The sequence below is a fragment of the Myripristis murdjan genome, chromosome 7 (assembly GCF_902150065.1).
Source record: "Myripristis murdjan chromosome 7, fMyrMur1.1, whole genome shotgun sequence".
NCBI lineage: Eukaryota > Metazoa > Chordata > Actinopteri > Holocentriformes > Holocentridae > Myripristis > Myripristis murdjan.
In genome coordinates, this window is record NC_043986.1 from 27,839,656 (window position 1) to 27,859,595 (window position 19,940).

Sequence of the window (19,940 nt, forward strand, 5' to 3'; positions counted from 1 at the left end):
TAGTAAAATGGTGTATTTGTGCAGACTGAGGCCTAAACAGCCTTGAAGTTGCATCAATTGGGTTTGACTGGAAAGCTCAGACTCTTGTGGATTCAATGACCAACATTGTATTCATGTGTGTTAAATGGTCAGCAATTAACTGAAGCTGAGCAGCACTGATGTTTATTTAGCTATTTATGTATTCTTTATTTTCTCAGCGTTCATTTCTAGAATTAGTTGAGAATGTGTAGTAATGTTGAATAATGTGGAACGTTCTTTGACAAAGTAAGTTGTTTAAGGAAGTGACCTTTTGACCTTGCATAGACATTTTGGAGCAAAATCTGCACAACCCACAGAGAAAAGGTCTATTTTCACTCCAGCTCAAAAATTCACTATATCAGCTGCCATAGTGTAAATCAGTGAATTTTTCCCCTCTAAAATCAGTATCATCTCAAAAATCCCATATCAGTCCGGCACTACTTTTTGATTCTGTATGTTTTTAGATCAGTCATCATACTGACACAGTAGCTGGTCACACTTGTCAAATTTAATAATTATCGTCTTCCTCAGTGTCTGTCAAATGTCCTAACAGTCTTATAGGGACTTGCACTGTCAGATAGAGAGGGATCACTGTTATTCACTGGATCACTGAGGGATCTCTGTTACTCACTGGATCACTGAGGGATCACCGTTATTCTCTGGATCACTAAGGGATCATTGTTACTCACTGGATCACCTGAGGGATCACCGTTATTCTCTGGATCACTAAGGGATCTCTGTTACTCACTGGATCACTGAGGGATCTCTGTTACTCACTGGATCACTGAGGGATCACCGTTATTCTCTGGATCACTAAGGGATCATTGTTACTCACTGGATCACTGAGGGATCACCGTTATTCTCTGGATCACTAAGGGATCATTGTTACTCACTGGATCACTGAGGGATCTCTGTTACTCACTGGATCACTGAGGGATCACCGTTATTCTCTGGATCACTAAGGGATCATTGTTACTCACTGGATCACTGAGGGATCACCGTTATTCTCTGGATCACTAAGGGATCATTGTTACTCACTGGATCACTGAGGGATCATTGTTACTCACTGGATCACTGAGGGATCATTGTCACTCCTGTTGGTGTAGGAGAGGCTGATCAAGCTGCCCTGCCGCGGTCCCTTATCTTTACCTGCTGTATACCTCCTGGGCTGGACAGGGAGCACTCGGGCCGATGATGATGATGATGATGATGATGATAATGATAATGATGACTAATAGTCAAGTGAGCAGGAGGAGGCGTGTCTTTCTTTACGTCAGCGCTGATTGACGTGTGCAGACGACCAGGAAGCCTGCGGTGACTTCACTCCAGAATTCCCCTTCGCATCTCTGACAGCGGCCGTGAACGACGAGGTGCCAGACCGAGAGAAAAACAAAAGAAGTGAGCTGGTGTCTGACATACCGTGGGATTTAACGTCACCAGAAGCGTTTCATCTCGTTTTTACAACCAAGGCATTCGAGGTGAGACTACCTAAAGTTAACTATCTAACTAGCTAACCCTGGCTAACCGTTGCACGAAACCAAGCTAACGTCCGTGTACCTAGCATACGCTAGCATAACGTTACGGCTAACGGCTAGCATGTTGCTTTTTTCCTGCCGTGGTGTTGTGTTTGTGATTTGGGAACAAAGACTCGGTAGCTTAGCTTCTTAGCTAGTTTCTCACAAGCACCATAGAATTTACTCTAATGTAAAATCAACCAGCTAAGTATTTGCTAGCTAGCTAAACATTGTAAATAAGGATTTGCCTGCGGCTCATTGCACCAGCTAACTGTGATAGGTTGGTTAATATTTAATGAGTATCGCCCAGTCAGGCAGATGTATGTAATATTTTCTTATGTCGCATGGGATATTAACACAACAGAAGTTAACGTTAATTTACATATAGACATTTACCTTATATCAAACCAAGGCACAGGCTGATGTGTTATTAGGGATAACGTTAGCCAGTTAAGCTCCACATGATTATCTCCGAGCCAAATGGTGTCTCTAGGGTGTCATATAGTTGAAATAAAATGATTTCAGCTGTTATTAGTTAATAATTAGTGGAAATGGGTTGTGTTTTACGTGTAGGGATTCAGATAGCGTGACCCCATTGTGTGGTACAGTACAAAGGGTGTGGGCCAGTTCAAAGCAGCACAGACCTCTGTTTCCTTACTCTTGTCAATCTTCCTCCTTCTCCTCCCCCTTTCCCCCTCTCGCTCTCCCCTCTGTCCCTTTCCCAGCCATGTCAATAGACCGGAATAAGTTGCCAAGGGGACCACATTCTTCATGTATCTAACCAATTCGTTCAGGCTTATTGAAAGTTAGCCCCCACTCTCTTTTCTGCTAAAGCATTTGGATTGCCTAACACCGTCTGAGTGAAAACCAATGAGTTCTGTCAGGTGAACTGTTCTCGGCAAAGTAACGTGTTTATGGGACGGTGATAAAGCTATTTATACCCCTGTTTCCGCTGTCCGTTTGCCCGTTTATGCCACTGTGCAGAAATTTTCCTTGTGAATTAAAAAAACAAACCTCCACTTCAGCTAAAAAAAGCAGCTGCAAAGGGAACTTACTCAAGGATTAGGTTATGTCATTACAAGCGCTGCCCAAACACACATTTTTCCCCAGCTTATTCGGTTATAATTCTGGCCTGTGAGTCTGAATGAGGGAGGAATAATAAACAAACAAACACAGCTGAAAAGCAAACACTGGAAGGTATTAAAGTGCCTCTCTGTGTCCACTAACACAATGATGTGTTTGTTTGGCAAGACTGAGAATAGCAGTATAGAGTAGTGGCTCAAGTGTCTGTGAGAGTCGGATCTTGTGGTAATGTGATTGCGGGCAGAATGATTTGCTCATGTTTGGGACTCAATCCAGTTTTTGCCTACTGGTGTGAAAAATGAATGTTTGACTACATAACTTACTCCCGTGTACATGTGCCATCAGTCTGGATTGTTATATAGGGCTGGTAAAACAATATAGCAGTTATTTTTACAGATATTGCAACTTTAATATAATTCAGGATTGTAATGCAAATGCTGCTTTTTGCATCATAGTTTCCGTTTTCACAAAATATCGTCAAAGGTATAATCATGTGTTTTTTTTTTTGCCGAGGTCTGTACCAAGTAAACATATTTTCTTTACATCTGGAAGTTATGATATGTTGTACAACGCAGGTCTGCATTTGTTATTTTACAAAAAAAATGGCAGTGTAGTCTGAATGGCTATTTCAATTAATTGTTCAGTCCTACTTTTATTATTTTTATGTTTTTTTGCAAACATTAGTTATGTTTCAAAATATTATGTAATTTCACTAGAAAAAATGTTCCAACTTATAAGGCCTAATTTAGTGTAGCCAGCAGTACAGGCATTTTTTGAAGTAATGTTATATGAAGATGCAGAGGAGAGAGTCAGTTTTTAAAATTTTCTCTTGACTATGATTTCCAAATTGTTGTGATTTGTGTATCTGTGCCCTTAAGTTTTTTCTGTGTTTCTGTGTTCAGTTTGAAGCACAGATGTGAACATAATCTGCGGTCAGGGCAGCAGTGTCACAGTGTCATCTGCTTCACATTGTTTTCCTGTTGCGCAGTCAGTTCAAGTGCATATCATACATCATCTTGTGATCTTGATTCACAGTTGTCTGTGGTGACGAAAAGCCAGTTGGAAATCAGTGTGGCTTGTGTTGTTGTCTTTATCACTTTCTTTGAAAGTGGAAGGACTGGGAAGATTTCACTGATATCAGGTTGTGCTTTTAATGTTAACAGTGTCAGTCATTTTAGATGATGACTTGACATGCAATAACATACCACTGTCATTGTTGAAGTGAAGTGCACAGGGACAAACGAGAGCCTTAGGTGTGTACGTGATACAGGTGAATTATGTGAATGAGACAGAATGAAGCGTGTCACACTCTGATCTGCGGCCTGTCTGGAACTTGTCGCAGTTTCTGTGAGTGCCTCACCCTGTTTGTCTGTATCGTGTGCATACAGCCAGCTGACTGTCTTATCTTTCACTTCCTCTTTCCATTCTGCAATTTACCTTCTCATGAAAGTTTGTCCCTTCGTCAGTTCTTAGTCACTCTCTTTGTTAGTGTTTGTTTGTTTCCCTCTCACTTAGTCTTCTGCCTTTTTATTTGCGCTTTCCCTTCCTAATGGATATATCCAAAGTGAGTTGCTCATTAATCTCTTGCTGAGCCATGTGATTTCCGATAAAGGAGGCGAGTGCTCAGCCATCCTGTTTTTCCTCAGTCATAGATCAATTGATTTGGTTGACTTTGCTAGAGTCATGAGACTGACCATGTTGGACTTGGCTGTTTGTTTTTCTGTGTTTCTGTCTTGTACTAGCAGCTCTTTCCATGTGGCTTGGCAATGTCATCAGTCACACTAGAAGGCAACAACTTTGATCAGTGCAGAATTAAGCATAGCTTGGATGCAGGAAGTGTTGACAGTTTATCCAGTCAGTCTACATTTGGCAAGTGTTGTTATTCAGTAATAATAGACCTAGGCCTACTACAGCTCTTCATGGAAACTTGCCGGGTTTTGGCTATTTGTCTGGGCCCATGTAGTTAGAAAATGAAATAGGAAGGATATTTGCTGTTTATGAGTATCTGTTTTAAATGGCTAGACAAGGTGCACATTGCAAATCAGGTTGGGGCTTGCATAACCACCATGGTTCAAAACAGATGCAAAGCCCGAGGGCATGCAGTGGGAGCCTGGGAGCCATTATACATTCTCTTTGTGTATGTACACCAGTGTGTGTTTGTATTCCCACTGTCCATATTGGCTCAGGTATAACCTATATTTTGCATCAGCCTATATTATATGCAAGTCACTTATTTGTATAGGTCAAAGTGTTTATCATACCAAAGTCTCTCACTGTCCATATTGGCTCAGGTATAACCTATATTTTGTATCAGCCTATATTATATGCAAGTCACTTATTTGTATAGGTCATAGTGTTTATCAGACCAAAGTCCTTGTGTGAATGTCAGCAGAGCGGTACATTATGGGAAAAATGTGTTAGTGCGCTTACACTGCATATGTTAGTAGTTGAGCGTTTGGTGTAGAAAAAACAAGGCTAGGTGGTTGTTTGTTTTTCCTCCAGCTACCTGGCTGTACCCTCCCTCCTCTGTTCCTGTTATCTTCCATGCCGCATTGAGAGGATCATTTAGGATTAGGTTGAAAGATTTTATTGAACAGCAAGAACCTCATTAAAGGCTTTGTAGTCCTGTGGTTTTAATGTCTGCAGCCAATCACAGGAATGCAGGGTGCATGCAACACCTGCACACATGATTCACCCCAGGATTTAAAGAAAATGATGTCGTGCCAGGGTGAAGCGATCAATTGGCAGATTGAGTGGTTGGAAACCTTCCGTTTCTGGCTACCTTCCGTTTCTCAACATCCTCTGCTCACAGCACTTTCTGTTTCTCTCCTTAGAATGTCCCTGTATCCATCCCTCGAGGACCTGAAGGTCGACAAGGTCATCAAGGTAAGATGTCTGTATCAAAATGAAACTGTTCAAGATGTCTGTTTAGAGGTAGTCACAACTGTAGCAACCAATAGTCTTCATGGAAACGGCAAATGTTGAATAAAATTCCCAAAATGTGGCTACAAGTTTATTCGGATTTGCTGCAAAACAAAACAAAGCATGACATGCATAAAGGATTTAATCCCATGTCCAGTTGCTTTTTGACCTTTGTCTTCTGAAAGATCTGCTCTTTTGGTGGATGACAGTAACATAAGTGGGTCCAGGTAGACGAAACGAAATTCCTTTGTCCCACAGGTGTAAAGAATGGAACGCTTAATTTGTTTTAACAGATGTCATGGAAATGTACCTTGATTTGCTTAATTTTTATTTTGCAGAATGTAATTATGTGCTTGCAGTTCATTTGTTTTCTTGTAGTATTTTCAGTATGCTAGCACCAGTCTGTAAAGCAAAGAAATAATAACCACCCTAATGAATAACAGCCATAATATGACCTTAAAATAGCCAGCGCTTTCAATATTGCAACTTAGGAGCATATTTGCATGTGACAGTCTGCGTCAAATGCAAATATGCTCTTGTATCAGAGCTGCAGGAGCTATAATGACTCTTGTAACGTGGTGGAGGAGGAAGTAGCCTACACTCATCACCAGTTACATCGCCTTGGGTTAGCTTACAGTGCACTGTAGATTGTGATATGGGTCCACTTTATGTTTAAACCCAGTCAGCTTTTGGTAGGACTGACTTCCTTTCACTTTTTTAGGCTTTATTCCACAGGACATGATGTCTTTTCTAATAAAATGACCCCATGTCCTTTTTTTCCTGCCACCTCTACCATTATTTCTCTTTTTCCATTTTGTCTTGATGACTACTGCCTTTCATGCTGTATTTCCGGTTCTGTGTGTATCATTGAAGTACAGTGCCATTACACTGCCTTGTCTCATTTTTTTTCAAGGCCCAGGCCCAGTTTGCCCAGACCACCACCCCGATGCCAGCCATCGCTGAGGGAACCTACCAGCCCCAGCCTGCCACCACTGGGATGCCATCATCAAGTGAGTTGTAGCCCGTATGAGGCCTCTGGGTTGAACAGCACAGACCAAAATAGACATTACCTGCATGTGACCTCCTTTTCTCCTTATCATTCACTCTCTTTGGCCCTTTTTTCCTCACGCTTAGATTTTTTACATGTCTCTCTGTGGGGGGTATGTCTTTGTGAGGTTGTCTATTCTTGGTAGGAGAAAATAAAAGTGGGCTTAATAGCTCTGGTGTGGAGGAGAGATAAAGACGTGGAGTGAGGGGAGCGGGATCTCTCTCTCACTCTCTCTCTCTCTCTCTCTCTCTCTCTCTCTCCACCCCTAACCCCCCCCCCACTCTCTATCATTCTCTTTCAACTTATTACTGACCCAGGGGTTTGTGTGAAAGTAGGCTGGATGCTATGGTGAGCCAGTCCCATGAGTGGTGCAGGGAATTTTGTGTAGAGGCAACAGGGACAAACATGGGAGGGAGAAAGACAGACAAAGGAGGCACCCACAAAACATAAAAAACAGGCAAAAGATGGGCAGGGGGCCCTTGAGAAGAGTAGAAAACAAATTTTTTCTGCTCGTTTTCACTCCCTCTGCCCCCCTTTTTTCCCTTCTCCCACTCATTCAGCTTCTCTTTCTAGTTCTCTGTTTGGATGCAAAGTCCTGTGGGCTTTTGGTCCTTTGTTTTTTTCTTCCCTCAGCAGAGCTAGTTATGAGTCACCATGGAGACTGGCTCTGGCAGCGGTGCTGGGACGGGGAAGGACGGGAGAAAGAGAGAGGAAGAGTCGTGTTGGAAGAGAGAGGGAGGGAGGCGCGCTAGAGGAGAGAAGGGAGGAGTTCTTTTCCTGGTGTGGAGGAGAGAGACAGGAAAGGGGGTGAAAGGGGATGGCCTCGCTGACATGAACGCTGGACCACAGCCTAGCCAGATATGTTGACGCTGTGAGGTGCCGTGTTCAGACCAGCTAAACATCATTAACTTTCCTCCTCCTTTCCATCACCCCCCCCCCCCCCCCCCCCCCCCCCCCCCTCCCCCCCGACTTTTGGTCAAGGGAAAAACCCAAGAAAGAAAGGAAGGAATTACAACAGACATTTCATACACGGCCTGCATCTGGAATTTTCACTGGCTTTTGGTTGTCAGCTGTGTGGGTTTCAAGCATGTAGGGAGGAGGATGATTCAAGAGCACACAAAAGCTTTCAGTAACACACTTTACACCATTGGAACCTAATTGAGCACACTTGAGCTCATCTAAAAAAAAAAAAAAATAAAAATAAAACGCATTTTCACTGGCATGTTTGGAGGTTATGGACATTTCATAGTTACAGTGGAGATGATTAGAAGATGCAGCTCCCTCCCATGGGTATTCTGGACAAAAATCTACCTGAACAACTCATTTAGTCTCATTCAGTTTGAAATTCTGTTTCTGTGTGAACAAGGTGAAAAAAAAATGCTAATGGGATGAGATAACTCCACTTGTTTCCAATGCTAATTGACTTGGTACCTGAAATTTCTTCAATCAAGTGCAATTTCTTTTACTAGTGGGCTGAGTTATCTTATTCTGCCATGTTTCAATATATTTATACTTAATCCCTGAAAAAAAAAAAAATGAAATAAGTGAAAATTCAATTTGGATTATCTCATCAAGCTGGTAGCAGATAGGGCCACCTCCACAGATGCCATGCTGTTGGTTTGATGGCCCATTATTCCAAAACCCCAGTAGTCCAAAAAGTGTCCCATTGGTCTGGAAGCCCATTAGTCCAACTGCCCATTATCCCAAAAACAAACGCCCACTTTTGCATTGCTGCTGAGAAGTACATCCACCCCTGTTTATCCTAACCTTAGCCTTAGGGAATCCCTGCCTACATGTTATCAAATATACATAGTTGATACATTTTTATGAAGTGGATGTATTTCTCACCCATAGGCCTATGGTCCATTGGGACATTTTTCAGACTGTTGAGGTTTTGGAATAATGGGTGAAAGGGGTAGTGAAAAATTAAGTTCCATGCAATACACTGTTTGATTAGATGTAGGTTACATAGTCATTAAAATTCCATCTACTGATAGGGACTTGTGATGCTCTGGCGCCTTTTTTCATTTGGTTGATTTGGTCTGTGACTGACGTTCTTAGAGTACTTCTCAAGGACGCTAAGATGAATTTCAGTAGTGCCAATAAAAAAAAAAATCTTCACCACAGTACAGAAACAGACATTTTGTTCAGATCATTGTTTGTGAAAAGATACTGATGTGCCAGCAGAATTTCTCTGAGGAGTCAGTCTGTCCTGGCTCTTGATTGTTGAGTAATGTGGAAATGTGGGTTTGAGTTCAAGGGTTGGTTCCCAGTTAGCTTGACTTTTGAGAAGGAAGAGGTCAGGCTCAGGTCAAATTGTAGGAGCAGTGAACTTGTACTTAATTATTCCTTAATAAAGGAACCGAGTTCATTCCCTAGTCAAGGAAAGTTTTTTTGGATTTGCCTCTGTGGGTAGTTGTGGAGGAGGCATGTGTGGGAGAGCTGATTGTGAGAGAGATTGTGATGAAACAGGCGAAGCACAAAAACAATTTGGGAGGGGGGGCATGCTACTGAATGACTGCTGTGACTAAGCAGTCTGTATTTTCTTAAACAATATGATGAAAAACTTATTTTTATTTATTTTTTTATGGCCCAGCGTAGGAGGTTGGGATGAATCATGATCTACATATCCCCATCCTCAACCTTTTTTATCCTCAGCCAGAGTGTGGGTATGGTCCTCTGTGCCAGCTAATCTTTGCTGTTCTGCTGCACCACCAGAATTGGTGCTTGTAAGACAAATGCTGCTGTGCATTTTGGGTGCTCAGGTCAGGTGTTGCAGTGGTCGGTATGCACAGATTAGTTGGTTTGTGATTGTGTACCTTGTACTGTAATGCCTGGCGCACCTCAGGCCTGTTTCCCTTTGTAGGCGTCTGTTTGGTCTAAACAGCGCATACTGTCCCCCAAGCACTGTGTTGCAAAATGTGTTGCACAGTGTTTCCCCTACCATAGGCTAAATCTAGGCATTTTGTGCTGAAGCTCATAAAATCATTTTAAGTTATTGGCATAAAATTTATGTTATGTAAGTCCAGGGTTGCTAGCTGTCCTGTGACATACTGAATTACTACATAATCGTAAGGTTGTGCCATGTCTAGACCACAAGCATCATGTCAGCGAAGCACATGTGAAACATCTTTCTCACAAGACTGCTTTAAGTGATTGTATATACCGGTTCCGTCAGGTTGCCGTGCACATTTCAAAGTGTAACTCGAGCAGCCGGTCTTTCTGTTCTGTGTAGAGTTTTCAGAGTATACCATATCCCGATGGGACCCAGATTTTTAAAATCTGCTTTAATGTATTCCTCTCTCTCTGTGTGTGTGGACTGTTAAACTTCTTTCTGTGGCGCAATGTCTGTGTTGAACACACACTTCACTTCAGAGGTTCCCTATAGTTTATGGTGTTGCTGTTGCTGTTCTGTTCAATTTAATGGGACCGTTACAATGCGTAACACTGTCATCACTCACCTCTCTCTCTTAGCAATGGTTGTCACCCGACTGTGTGTCGGGTGACACGGTCTATTTCCTTTCAATATTGTAATTATGGCAGTATTACACTTTCTTCCACTCTGCACCCAGTTTTGACCAGGTCAGTAAGGTTACCACAATTTGTGATGCAGTGTGTTCTCTCTCCTCATGTCTCCTCTCCTCATTATCACCATTATTATCTGCCTATCAGCAAATGTATAGTGTAGTAAAGCCATGAGGTTTGAAATAGCAAATAGCCTATAGGTTGCAAAATGTAGATAAATAAATTAAGTCAGTGGCTTTTTTGGATACCTTGCATTTATGCACATATTATCGAAAAACACTTGAACCCCACCCCCCCATCACAAGGATACTTAACCATCCACTACTAAAAAAATTCTAGGGGAATCACTGGCTGACTACTTAATATACTGAATATACTCATCGGCTTTTAGGGTCTGGCCAAGTTCATGGGCGTGCAGCACTAAGTAGCTGGGTAGACATACGTGTACATATTCATGTACATTTCTGTATACCACTGTTAAACCACTGAATTTGCGTGTGCATATTTTCCTCCCTTACTGACATTTCCTTCTACCCGTCCTGGCCAGGATAAATGCAGTAATCGTTCCTGTGCCGCAAGGGCATTACCAGGGTCATGTTGCCAGCAAAATGGTGCAGTCATGCAGGGAAGCAAGAAGAGGGATAGACAGGTGAACACTGTTCAAACATACAAGCAGGAAGACAGACAAGAGACAGACAGACAGGAAGACAAAGAGGACGAAAGGACGGTGAAAGACAAACAGGCAGGTGGCACGACAGACACGAAGAGGAAATGGTGGCCTTTTCGTCAGAGCGAGTAACCGAACACTGATGCCAGGAAAGTTTTACTGCATTGCAACACAGGCAGCTCATTATCAGCAGTCTTCCACTGGGTGGCTCAACTTAGTTCAGCCATGACCCTGTTGAAATGGGCGGTCTGAATAAAACAAAAGCTTTTGGAAAGAACGAGATTAGTAATAAAGATCAATGTAGGTGTAGCTCAGATAAAAACTACATATGATCCCCTTGACAGCGGTAGCACAGTGACTTTATTACACTGTACAAAGTACAGTCTTTTTTTTGATGACATAATCTAGAGGAAATACATTTTCTATCACAAATACTTCTTTTAAATTGTTAACCAACTGTTCCAGAAGGTTTGAGCAAACTTGGAGCAGTTTAACAAACAGTGCTGTTAAACTGATTTTAAGCTGCTGGGATTTTTTTTTTCTTTCTGACAATGACCTGGGTTTAGTACTTTTGCATTTTTCCACTCCTCTCCTACCTGCTCTCCCTCTCCATCTGTAACCCAACCACCTTTTTTCCAGTAACTTCCCTACTGACCTATGTACCTCCTTCTGTCTGCTCTCCTAGGTTTGTACCCTAATCTGGAGGAGCTTGGAGATTATATGGGTCTGAGCCTGAACAGTGATGAAGTCCAGAGGAACCTTGCCTTGGTGCCTGTGGCTGACAATGTAAGTGGACAAGTGTTTGTGTGTGTTGTGTGCATGTGTGTGGGTGGGTAGGTGTTCATGCATGCACATAAGTAACAAGTAAGTTTTTGTGTGGATGTTGCACTGTTGCTATCATTATGCCACCATCCCTTTATAGAGAATGTGAAATTCGAGGCCACATTTAATTTAGCAAAACAACAGCTAAAGCGCTTCTTAAAACCATCGGTTTTCTGTGATTTCAGAACCTCTTTTTGCTCACTGGTAACCTCGTCTGGTGGGAGCCATGAGCTGTTGATAAATCAGAGCAGAGCTGTGTTCTGTTCCTAGAGATCTGCATTACCGACTGACTCACCACAGGCCCGGAGCGCTGTGTGGGAGGGTGCGAGCTCTCTGCTCCCCTCCACGAGTGTGTGTGTGTGTGTGTGTGTGTGTGTGTGTGTGTGTGTGTGTACAGGTCCTGCATGTGCCAAGTCTGTCACAGTATCCTATCTTGCTCACTGACCTTTCAACCATCTGTATTCTCTACCATTTGGTCATGATTTGATCTCACCCCATTATTACTTTCCTCGTTGATTTCATTGCTCGAGCATATTAATGAGGAGTAGTTTTTAAAAAGCAGTGCCCAAAGCATTCCTGCCTCCATTCACTGGTGGAGAAGGAGGAGATGAAATTGAATCCTCCCACACACCATCTATTTGATACAGCATTCCTTTTTATCTCTGGCTGAATTTTAATGCAACATTTCGCTTTAATCTTTTTTTTTTTTCTTCCTCTCTCCTACCTCTGTTTTTGTTTCACCTCCCCCTCACCCCCTGCTTGATTTCCCTCCTGTTTTGTCCCCGTCGCTTGCTCTCTCAACACACCTCTTTAAATACCTGCTCACATTTCTTTGCTTCCCCTCTTCAGCAGGTTGCGGTGCCCTCAGGGTTGGGTGTCACCGGCATGGTGCGGCCAGTGACAGGGGCAGATGTGGGCATCAGGAGGGCAGAGATCCGCCCAGGACTGCGGGAAGTCATCCTCTGTAAGGACCAGGATGGGAAGGTCGGACTCCGGCTCAGGGCCATTGATAATGTGAGTAGGAGAACAAAACCCTTAGCTGCAAAGCTTTTTTCCCCATTAATTATTCAGCACACACTGAAACCCCTGCCCCATCTCACACACATGTTCACACACACACACACACACACCTGGTGAAGATCAGGTTTGCAGTTCACTCTGCTTCGTGTGAAAGTTCAGTATTTAACCGATGTCACCTCTTGTAGCCCACCATGTTAATCACAGAATGTAAACAGACCTGTTTACAACATATAATTTGACAGCTCATATGATATTACTCAGTGTAAGCTGCCTCCTACATGTAAAGGACTTAGATTAGCAGACTGTAGCATTCCTGTGTGAAACAGGTATAATAATCCCAGGCAGCTCTCAAGCTTTCAAAAAGGAGTTGGTAAAACCTCGACTGGGCAGTGCTTATTGGTATCAGCACTTAGCACAAGCAAGGCCTCTTTGTGGTCATTTTTGACATTTGGCCAACTTGAGAGTAATGCTGGGCTGCTGCACATGGTTAATTATTCAGTTTGTATTGAGTTGCACTATTACAACGGGCACTATCGAGTTTGCAAAACAGAAAATTCTGGATATTGGTAATCACCATTGTGCTGAAATGAAAAACGCACCACACACTACAGGTATTTGATCTTTTGTCTCTTCTTCTCGTTCTTAAAGCAAAACTTTTGTTGGAAAATTGCACGTTTAAATGGGAGGCTAGCTTAGCGTGATTAGCTTGATGTCAACAACGCTGACCGGTGACAAGTGTTTTTAGGACAGCAGAGGAGCTAATGTTGTTTTCTCACTGTGGAGTTGAAACATTACCAACTACAACTCAAAATGTCAGAGTATCATTTTAGATCTGACAAAACGAGAGAATCCTCTTCCTGTTGATTCTGTTGTTTTGCATCATCCCATTCAGTGTTTGATTGTTTCTCCTATCATCTTTGTAGTATCTTCTCTCTCCTTTCTTGTTTGGAAAATTTCAACCTCCTCTCTTGTGCCCTTGCCTAAGCCCTTTATTCTTGCTCCTCTGTTTTCTCTCTATTATCTGTCCTTGTTCTCTCTATCGCTCTCCCCTCGTCTTTCTCTTTTACTTTTATCTTATTTTTAATGTTTTATCTTGTTCCTCTCTCCTCTCCCAGGGAGTGTTTATCCAGCTGGTGCAGGCTAACTCCCCTGCGGCCCTGGCTGGGCTGCGTTTCGGGGACCAGGTCCTTCAGATCAATGGGCAGAACTGTGCCGGCTGGAGCCTGGACAAGGCCCACAAGGCCCTGAAGACAGCCTCTGAGACCCGTATCGAGATGGTGGTACGGGACAGGTGAGCTCTATATAATAGATTGAGCTCATAGGATTAGAGCAGCATTTCTTTAACTGTGGATCAGGAGCTGATTGTTTTTGGTCCCCATGTGACCACTGTGCCACTGTGTTTTCTTGAGGCTAGGTTCGAGATTGAGAACAAATTCCATAGATTTGGATCTCTGAAGGCAGCAAAGAACCACGATCCTCGAGTATAATTTACATGGCAATAGAGATAGGAGACATTAATTAATATTTGAATGTGATTAGTAACATTTGAGTTTAAAATAAATTGCTGAACAAATCATCAGGGGCTAATTAATATAAGATAGGGATCCTCTTCTTCCATTTTACTGTCTTGGCTGTTGCATCAAGGACCTGGTCACCTTGTGTCTTAAATTTCGGCCTAAATCAGTGCATGTTAGAGATCAGGAGCAAAACTTGTAATGGTTGTTAATCTAAAAAGGCATATTGGTGATCTTTTGAAAACAAGTTACCTTATGTACATTAGAAACCTGTGTCTATGATATTATGATTATTGGAATGTGAGACAAATAAATACAAATTAGGACATAATGCCTGCTCACATTCTTTGTATGTGGTTTTGTGCAGCTGAGTCAAGGAGGTTGTAAGTAATATTTGAACAGGTGCGGTTTGCCATCTGTTGTTATTTCGACAGGTAGCATTCACTGGATCTCACTGCAAGACAAAACAAATATAGGACTAATCCAGACCTTATTTTTAGTAGATGTGGCTCCCTCTTCTGGCCATCTCATCACCCTGCACATTGGTATTTGCTTTTTTTGGCCATCAGCGCAGTGGTATCTTTCATGCTGCTTCTCAAAATGCATTAAGTCAAATTGTCAAATAGCCAGACTATCCTTAAAACAAAAAGAAAAAGACTATCCTATAAGCAGTACTTAAGGATGTAATTGTTTGACATCCAACTCCCATTTAATTTCCCATGCAGTTTCTTGTTTCTCACACGACCTCTTGCTTTTTTAATGTTTTCCTGATAACATTTAAAAATACACAAGGCAGGCATATCCGTCGTTGATGAAAGTACTGAAGACACTCCTCTCTGCCATCAAAGTTGAATCGGACCTATTATGTGTAGGAACCAGCCGGTAACATCTACTCTTTGCTGTTTCTCTGCGTCCATCTGGTGTCTAGGCCATTCCAGCGCACTGTCACCATGCACAAAGACAGCTCAGGCCATGTGGGCTTCATCTACAAGTCTGGTAAAATCACCTCGCTGGTCAAGGATGGCTCTGCTGCCCGCAACGGCCTGCTGACCGACCATTACATCTGCGAGATCAATGGACAAAACGTTATTGGACTCAAGGTAAGACACTGTTCTCTGTAAGGGCTGTCAGTAATGTGATTCTTTTGACACTGAACAGTTATAAACTATTTATTGACTCATGATGGTACAGAGGCAAAGAGTATATAGAGTAAATAAGATAAGCTGAATGTGTCATTACAGAGGAGTAGAGGAGTAGAGGTGTAGATGGACGATCATGGATTAAAAAATTCTATAAACTAAAATTGGGAACTTCCTTGACAGAGTGAAATATATGCTAGCAATAGGCTAATATTACTTGGGGACATCCAGCATTTTTCAAATAATTGCAGGGATTACCTGTTTGAAACCTTCTAAAGTAAAAACAGTTATATTGATCTCATATTGATATATATTCAACATTTTTGACACAAACCTCAAGGTTAGCTTTGATAAATCAAACAGTTGGTAACAAATTGTTAAATTTTGATCTTGTACAATTGTATATGAGGAGCTGGTGATTTTTGCAAATGTATTCATCCTGTGCAAAACGGGGGAAAGATGACAATCTAGTTTGATGCCTAATTTGAATTGCTGTTGCTGATTGTGTGTGTGTGTTTTTCCAGGATTCTCAAATCAAGGACATACTGACCACTTCTCCCACTACCATGACCATCACCATCATGCCCAAGTTCATCTATGAGCACATGATTAAAAGGTAGAGCTTCAGATGACATTTTTCAAAGGTTGCAAGAATAAAATGCCACTTCTGTATCCCGTGTCAAGTGTCAGTACAGCAGGTTTATCACATACACACGGTGCCCAGCCACATCCCTGAGCAGTGATGGCATGCTTCAGGCTTGTGATGAGCACCCCAGAGGTTTCGGCAACATTCTGCTACATCAATCTGCTGAGCTTACATTGGATCTTATATTCTGTTTCATCAATGAAACATCTCCTGTTCAGTGCACAGCCCGTCCAGGGGATGCATTTGTACACTGAGCTGTAGAAGCAGCAGAGAGGCGGCTGCCCTATGAGCCCAACTCAAAGAACGTTTGCCTACTTACCAGTTTTCCCTTCAGCAGTTCACAATTTCTCTCTTCAGGAATGTTACTTCTTTTTTCTTACATCCATGTATTATTCTATAGCCCTATTCAAATTAAAGTTCTTATTACTCTGAGGGAAGCCAAACTCTAAGTTTTCCAAACAGAACCCAGTTTGAATCTCAGTAATGTAACGTAGTGTCTTGAGTTGGCAGATTGTCATAACGCCTGAGGGTTCCCGGCTAAAATGGTCTAATTAAAGCTGCAACACCTAGCACTCCTGATTTGAGTGCACATGCTTCAACCACCAACAAGACCCATATAGAAAAATAATTAAGTTGTCCTTTTAGAGGTTGATATCTCACATTTTACAATTTATGTCTTGTATGGAAGCATTTTTAGTTGGATACATTGTGTCACAAACAATGGAGCATTTGTTCTTGCAGTAGGTGAGTGTAGGGGATTAGGGGTTACATCATAGGGTTTGCACACGCTAGCAGTCATTGCACAAGTTAAAGGCTTTAGTCAATTGAAGCAAAATTACAGGATGTCGTAGTCAAAGGAATCCAGTGTGAGCAGGTCTTTTGTGTGCTCTTCTTCAGTGCTGTGGTGACTCTGTTTGTTGCAGGATGTCCAGCGGCCTCCTGCGGTCAGCCATGGATCACTCTGTCCCCGAGGTGTGAAGGCCCGCAGAACGAGCAGCGTCTCCGCCTCAGTCAGGATGTCTACAATCTACAGAGAGATCTCTCTTTCTCTCTCTCTCTGTCTCTTTCTCTTTCTTATCTTCTTCTCTCTAGCTGTCTCTCTTTCTCTCTCTTTCTGTCTTCATACCAAACCTCCTCCTGCATCACAATCATCATCTTTGTCACCATTGCCCATCATTAACATAATCATAGGCTGCCTTTTTTTCTATTTTTCCATTATCTGGGTTTGTTATTGAGTATACCCCAGTTCCTTTTCTACATTTTCCTTGTGTCTGTTGCCTACTACTTTTTATGTTAATCTTGTAGTCTCAGTATTATATACTTTTTTCTTGTTTTCTATGTGACTTTGAGGACAGTACGTAACTTTTTTTTTTTTTTTTTTTTTTTTTAAAAAAGCCATGCACGCTATCATGAGTCCAGAGCTTCCTCCTGTATTGTGGAGATGGATCATTTGCAAATGACTTCTCACCCCTTGTGTCATAATGCTGTAAAGGCCAATGATCCCCATGGTCAGTCATCAAATCCCTACCATACAGATTATGGCTGCACTCTTAATCCCTGCACTTGGCCCCCTTTGTGTGTACATACATAATTTGATGACACAAAGAGGAATTAACACATTTTAAAAATGTTCTTTGACTTGATTCTGGATGGCATCATACAGTCATTTTTATTCTGGTAATGAAAAAAATTAGTTTCAGCAAAGGAATTGCTTTTAGCATTATATATATCAGAGGAAATCAATGTAACTTGTTGATTTTTGGCATCAAGATGCATTTTACATTTGCCATGAATGCACTAAATGTGCGTCTAAGAGCCATTAATTAATAGGATACCTGGATTCTACATTAATTCTAGGTTCTTAGACCTGGCGAGGATCAGATAGCAGCCTCAGATTTCTCCAAGAGGTGGCGATGTATCATAGTACCACTCAGCTCATACATTTCCTGTCCATACAGGCGAGTGTGGTGATGGAAAGGACTGGTGTGATGTAGTGTTTAGGCACTGGGAACAATGTGTGCACATTCCAGGGAGAAGTGTAGGGAAAAGGGCTGCAGCGGATGTTTGTTGCCCTATGCAGCTGGGACTCTGTGGCCCTGTCCACAAACGCTCCATATGCCTCCTGTTTCCTTCTGAAACTGAAAGGCACCACCATGCAAATGTAATGCAGTATGTGATTATGCCTCGGAAAGTTAATTGAGAAGTCTTAAATGGTTTTTGTGGCAGGTCTCGTGCTTTCTCGTTGGTTTTTAAGGGAATCATTGGCAAGTTCAGGTGATTTTTGGACAGGGCCTGTGCTGGGCAAACCCACTAAGTGCACTTTCCATTACCTTTAAGAGGTTGTCTTTCCTGTATCCATTTCAACAGTTGTGTTTTTTTTATTATTGGGTGTTTGTGGTGCCTCATTATTGAGAGAAATCATGAAAACAAATGTGTACTTTATATGTCACTAAAGGAAAACTGCTCATATTTGATGCTGACAGTAGTCCGCTCAAATTGAAGGCATTTACTTCCACATCAAGGTTTAGCCAATAAATCTGCTCTCCTTTGCTAAGCGTCGTTAGAGGACAACCCTCTATACTGTTCCTTCCTTGACTTATGAGCACAGCGAGGGCTCATAGTTAATAAGTGAATTTCCACTTATGTTATATAAGTTGCTCCTTTTAATGCTGATCATGTTTGGATGCATGTATTCTGTTTTTTTTTTCTAGAAATGTAATCTGATGAACATCACAGTCATTCTGTAAAAATGCTAGAAGAATCTAAAGTTTATATACGAATGTAACCAAGATAATTATTGTAAAACAAATAAATGGTCTTTCTGTTCACATTAGCTTGGTGTTGTTTTTCATAGCCTCTCACAGCTCATCATTGTATTGTTCAGGATCATCTGGATACTTTTTTCTAACCAGAGCAGCAGAGTGTTGGCAGATTAATTTCTATGATAAGGAGTAATGAAAAGGATAATTGCACTTATTGCATTCATTTTACTTCCTCTGGCTTTTTGCATTTCTCACATCAGGCAACTCATCTACCCAGAAGTGCAAGTAACTAATTACATTTACTGTAATTGAGTCACTTTTTGTGTATTTCTACTTTTTTGAATATTTTTTTTTAAATTAGTGATTTTACTTTTACTGCATGACATTTTTTATTTGAGTTCTGTACTTTACTACATTTTAATTGTATCTATTACAGAGCACATGATCAGTGACAGAATGAGGAACCTTTCACAATAAAAGCTCAGTCAGCAAAGATGAGAGGAGGGACCTGCTTCTACTTTGTCGTTCTAATTTTGTCATTTTCACATCTATTGCAAATGGCAAAGGTGCACGATGGAAAAACTGCAGATGGTCGATGGAACTCAACTGGCAAAAATGTGGAATAATATCAGTGTGCTGGCCTGACGATGAGATGATTATGCACTTATTCCGTATTTGTCAGTTGAGTCTACAGGGTCCTCACTTCAAACAACTCATGGCAATTTGGCAGAATGCACCTTTAAAAGAATCTAGTTTCAACCATGTACTCTCATCCTTTTGTAACTGCTTGGAAAAGATCACACCTAACACAGTTACTGTTCTGACTTTTACTCCCAGTACATTTTAAATGAGCTACTTTTTACTGTTAAGTAGATTTTTACAGCAGTACTTCTACTTGAGTACTAATTTGTGGTACTCTCTCCACTACTGGAACACCTTCATGTAATCAGCTGGTATCCTCGCACTTCCTGGAAACAGCTGCTCCATGTGTTTAGTATTAAAAGCCAGCATCCCTTGCCCTGATGTGATTAACCGATTGCTGCAACTGGCTACCATGACGACCGAGTCCCCTGGTGGAGGTGAGGCGGGGTCAGGGGTGACTTCACCCACAGGACAGCTGACAGAGAACAAGGAATGCAGCAACTGAACTTCACAACAGCCACAATATCACACAAAAGAATACAACAAGAGGAAGAAAAACAACAAGAAGAAAAGCAAGATTGAGACAAACACACAAATGACGACGACAGACGTTTTTTT

General features: G+C 41.8%; 1 protein-coding gene across 1 annotated transcript; it reads left to right on the top strand.

Moving 5' to 3' along the window:
- Positions 1–1,321: 1,321 nt before the first annotated feature.
- On the top strand, positions 1,322–18,751 carry sdcbp2 (syndecan binding protein (syntenin) 2). Its single transcript, XM_030055725.1, has 9 exons — positions 1,322–1,496; positions 5,450–5,501; positions 6,451–6,547; positions 11,463–11,563; positions 12,449–12,613; positions 13,735–13,910; positions 15,062–15,233; positions 15,797–15,888; positions 16,842–18,751. The coding sequence occupies exons 2-9, from the start codon at positions 5,451–5,453 to the stop codon at positions 16,894–16,896; spliced, it is 909 nt and encodes a 302-aa protein (XP_029911585.1). The 5' UTR covers positions 1,322–1,496; position 5,450; the 3' UTR covers positions 16,897–18,751.
- The last annotated feature ends 1,189 nt before the right edge of the window (positions 18,752–19,940 follow it).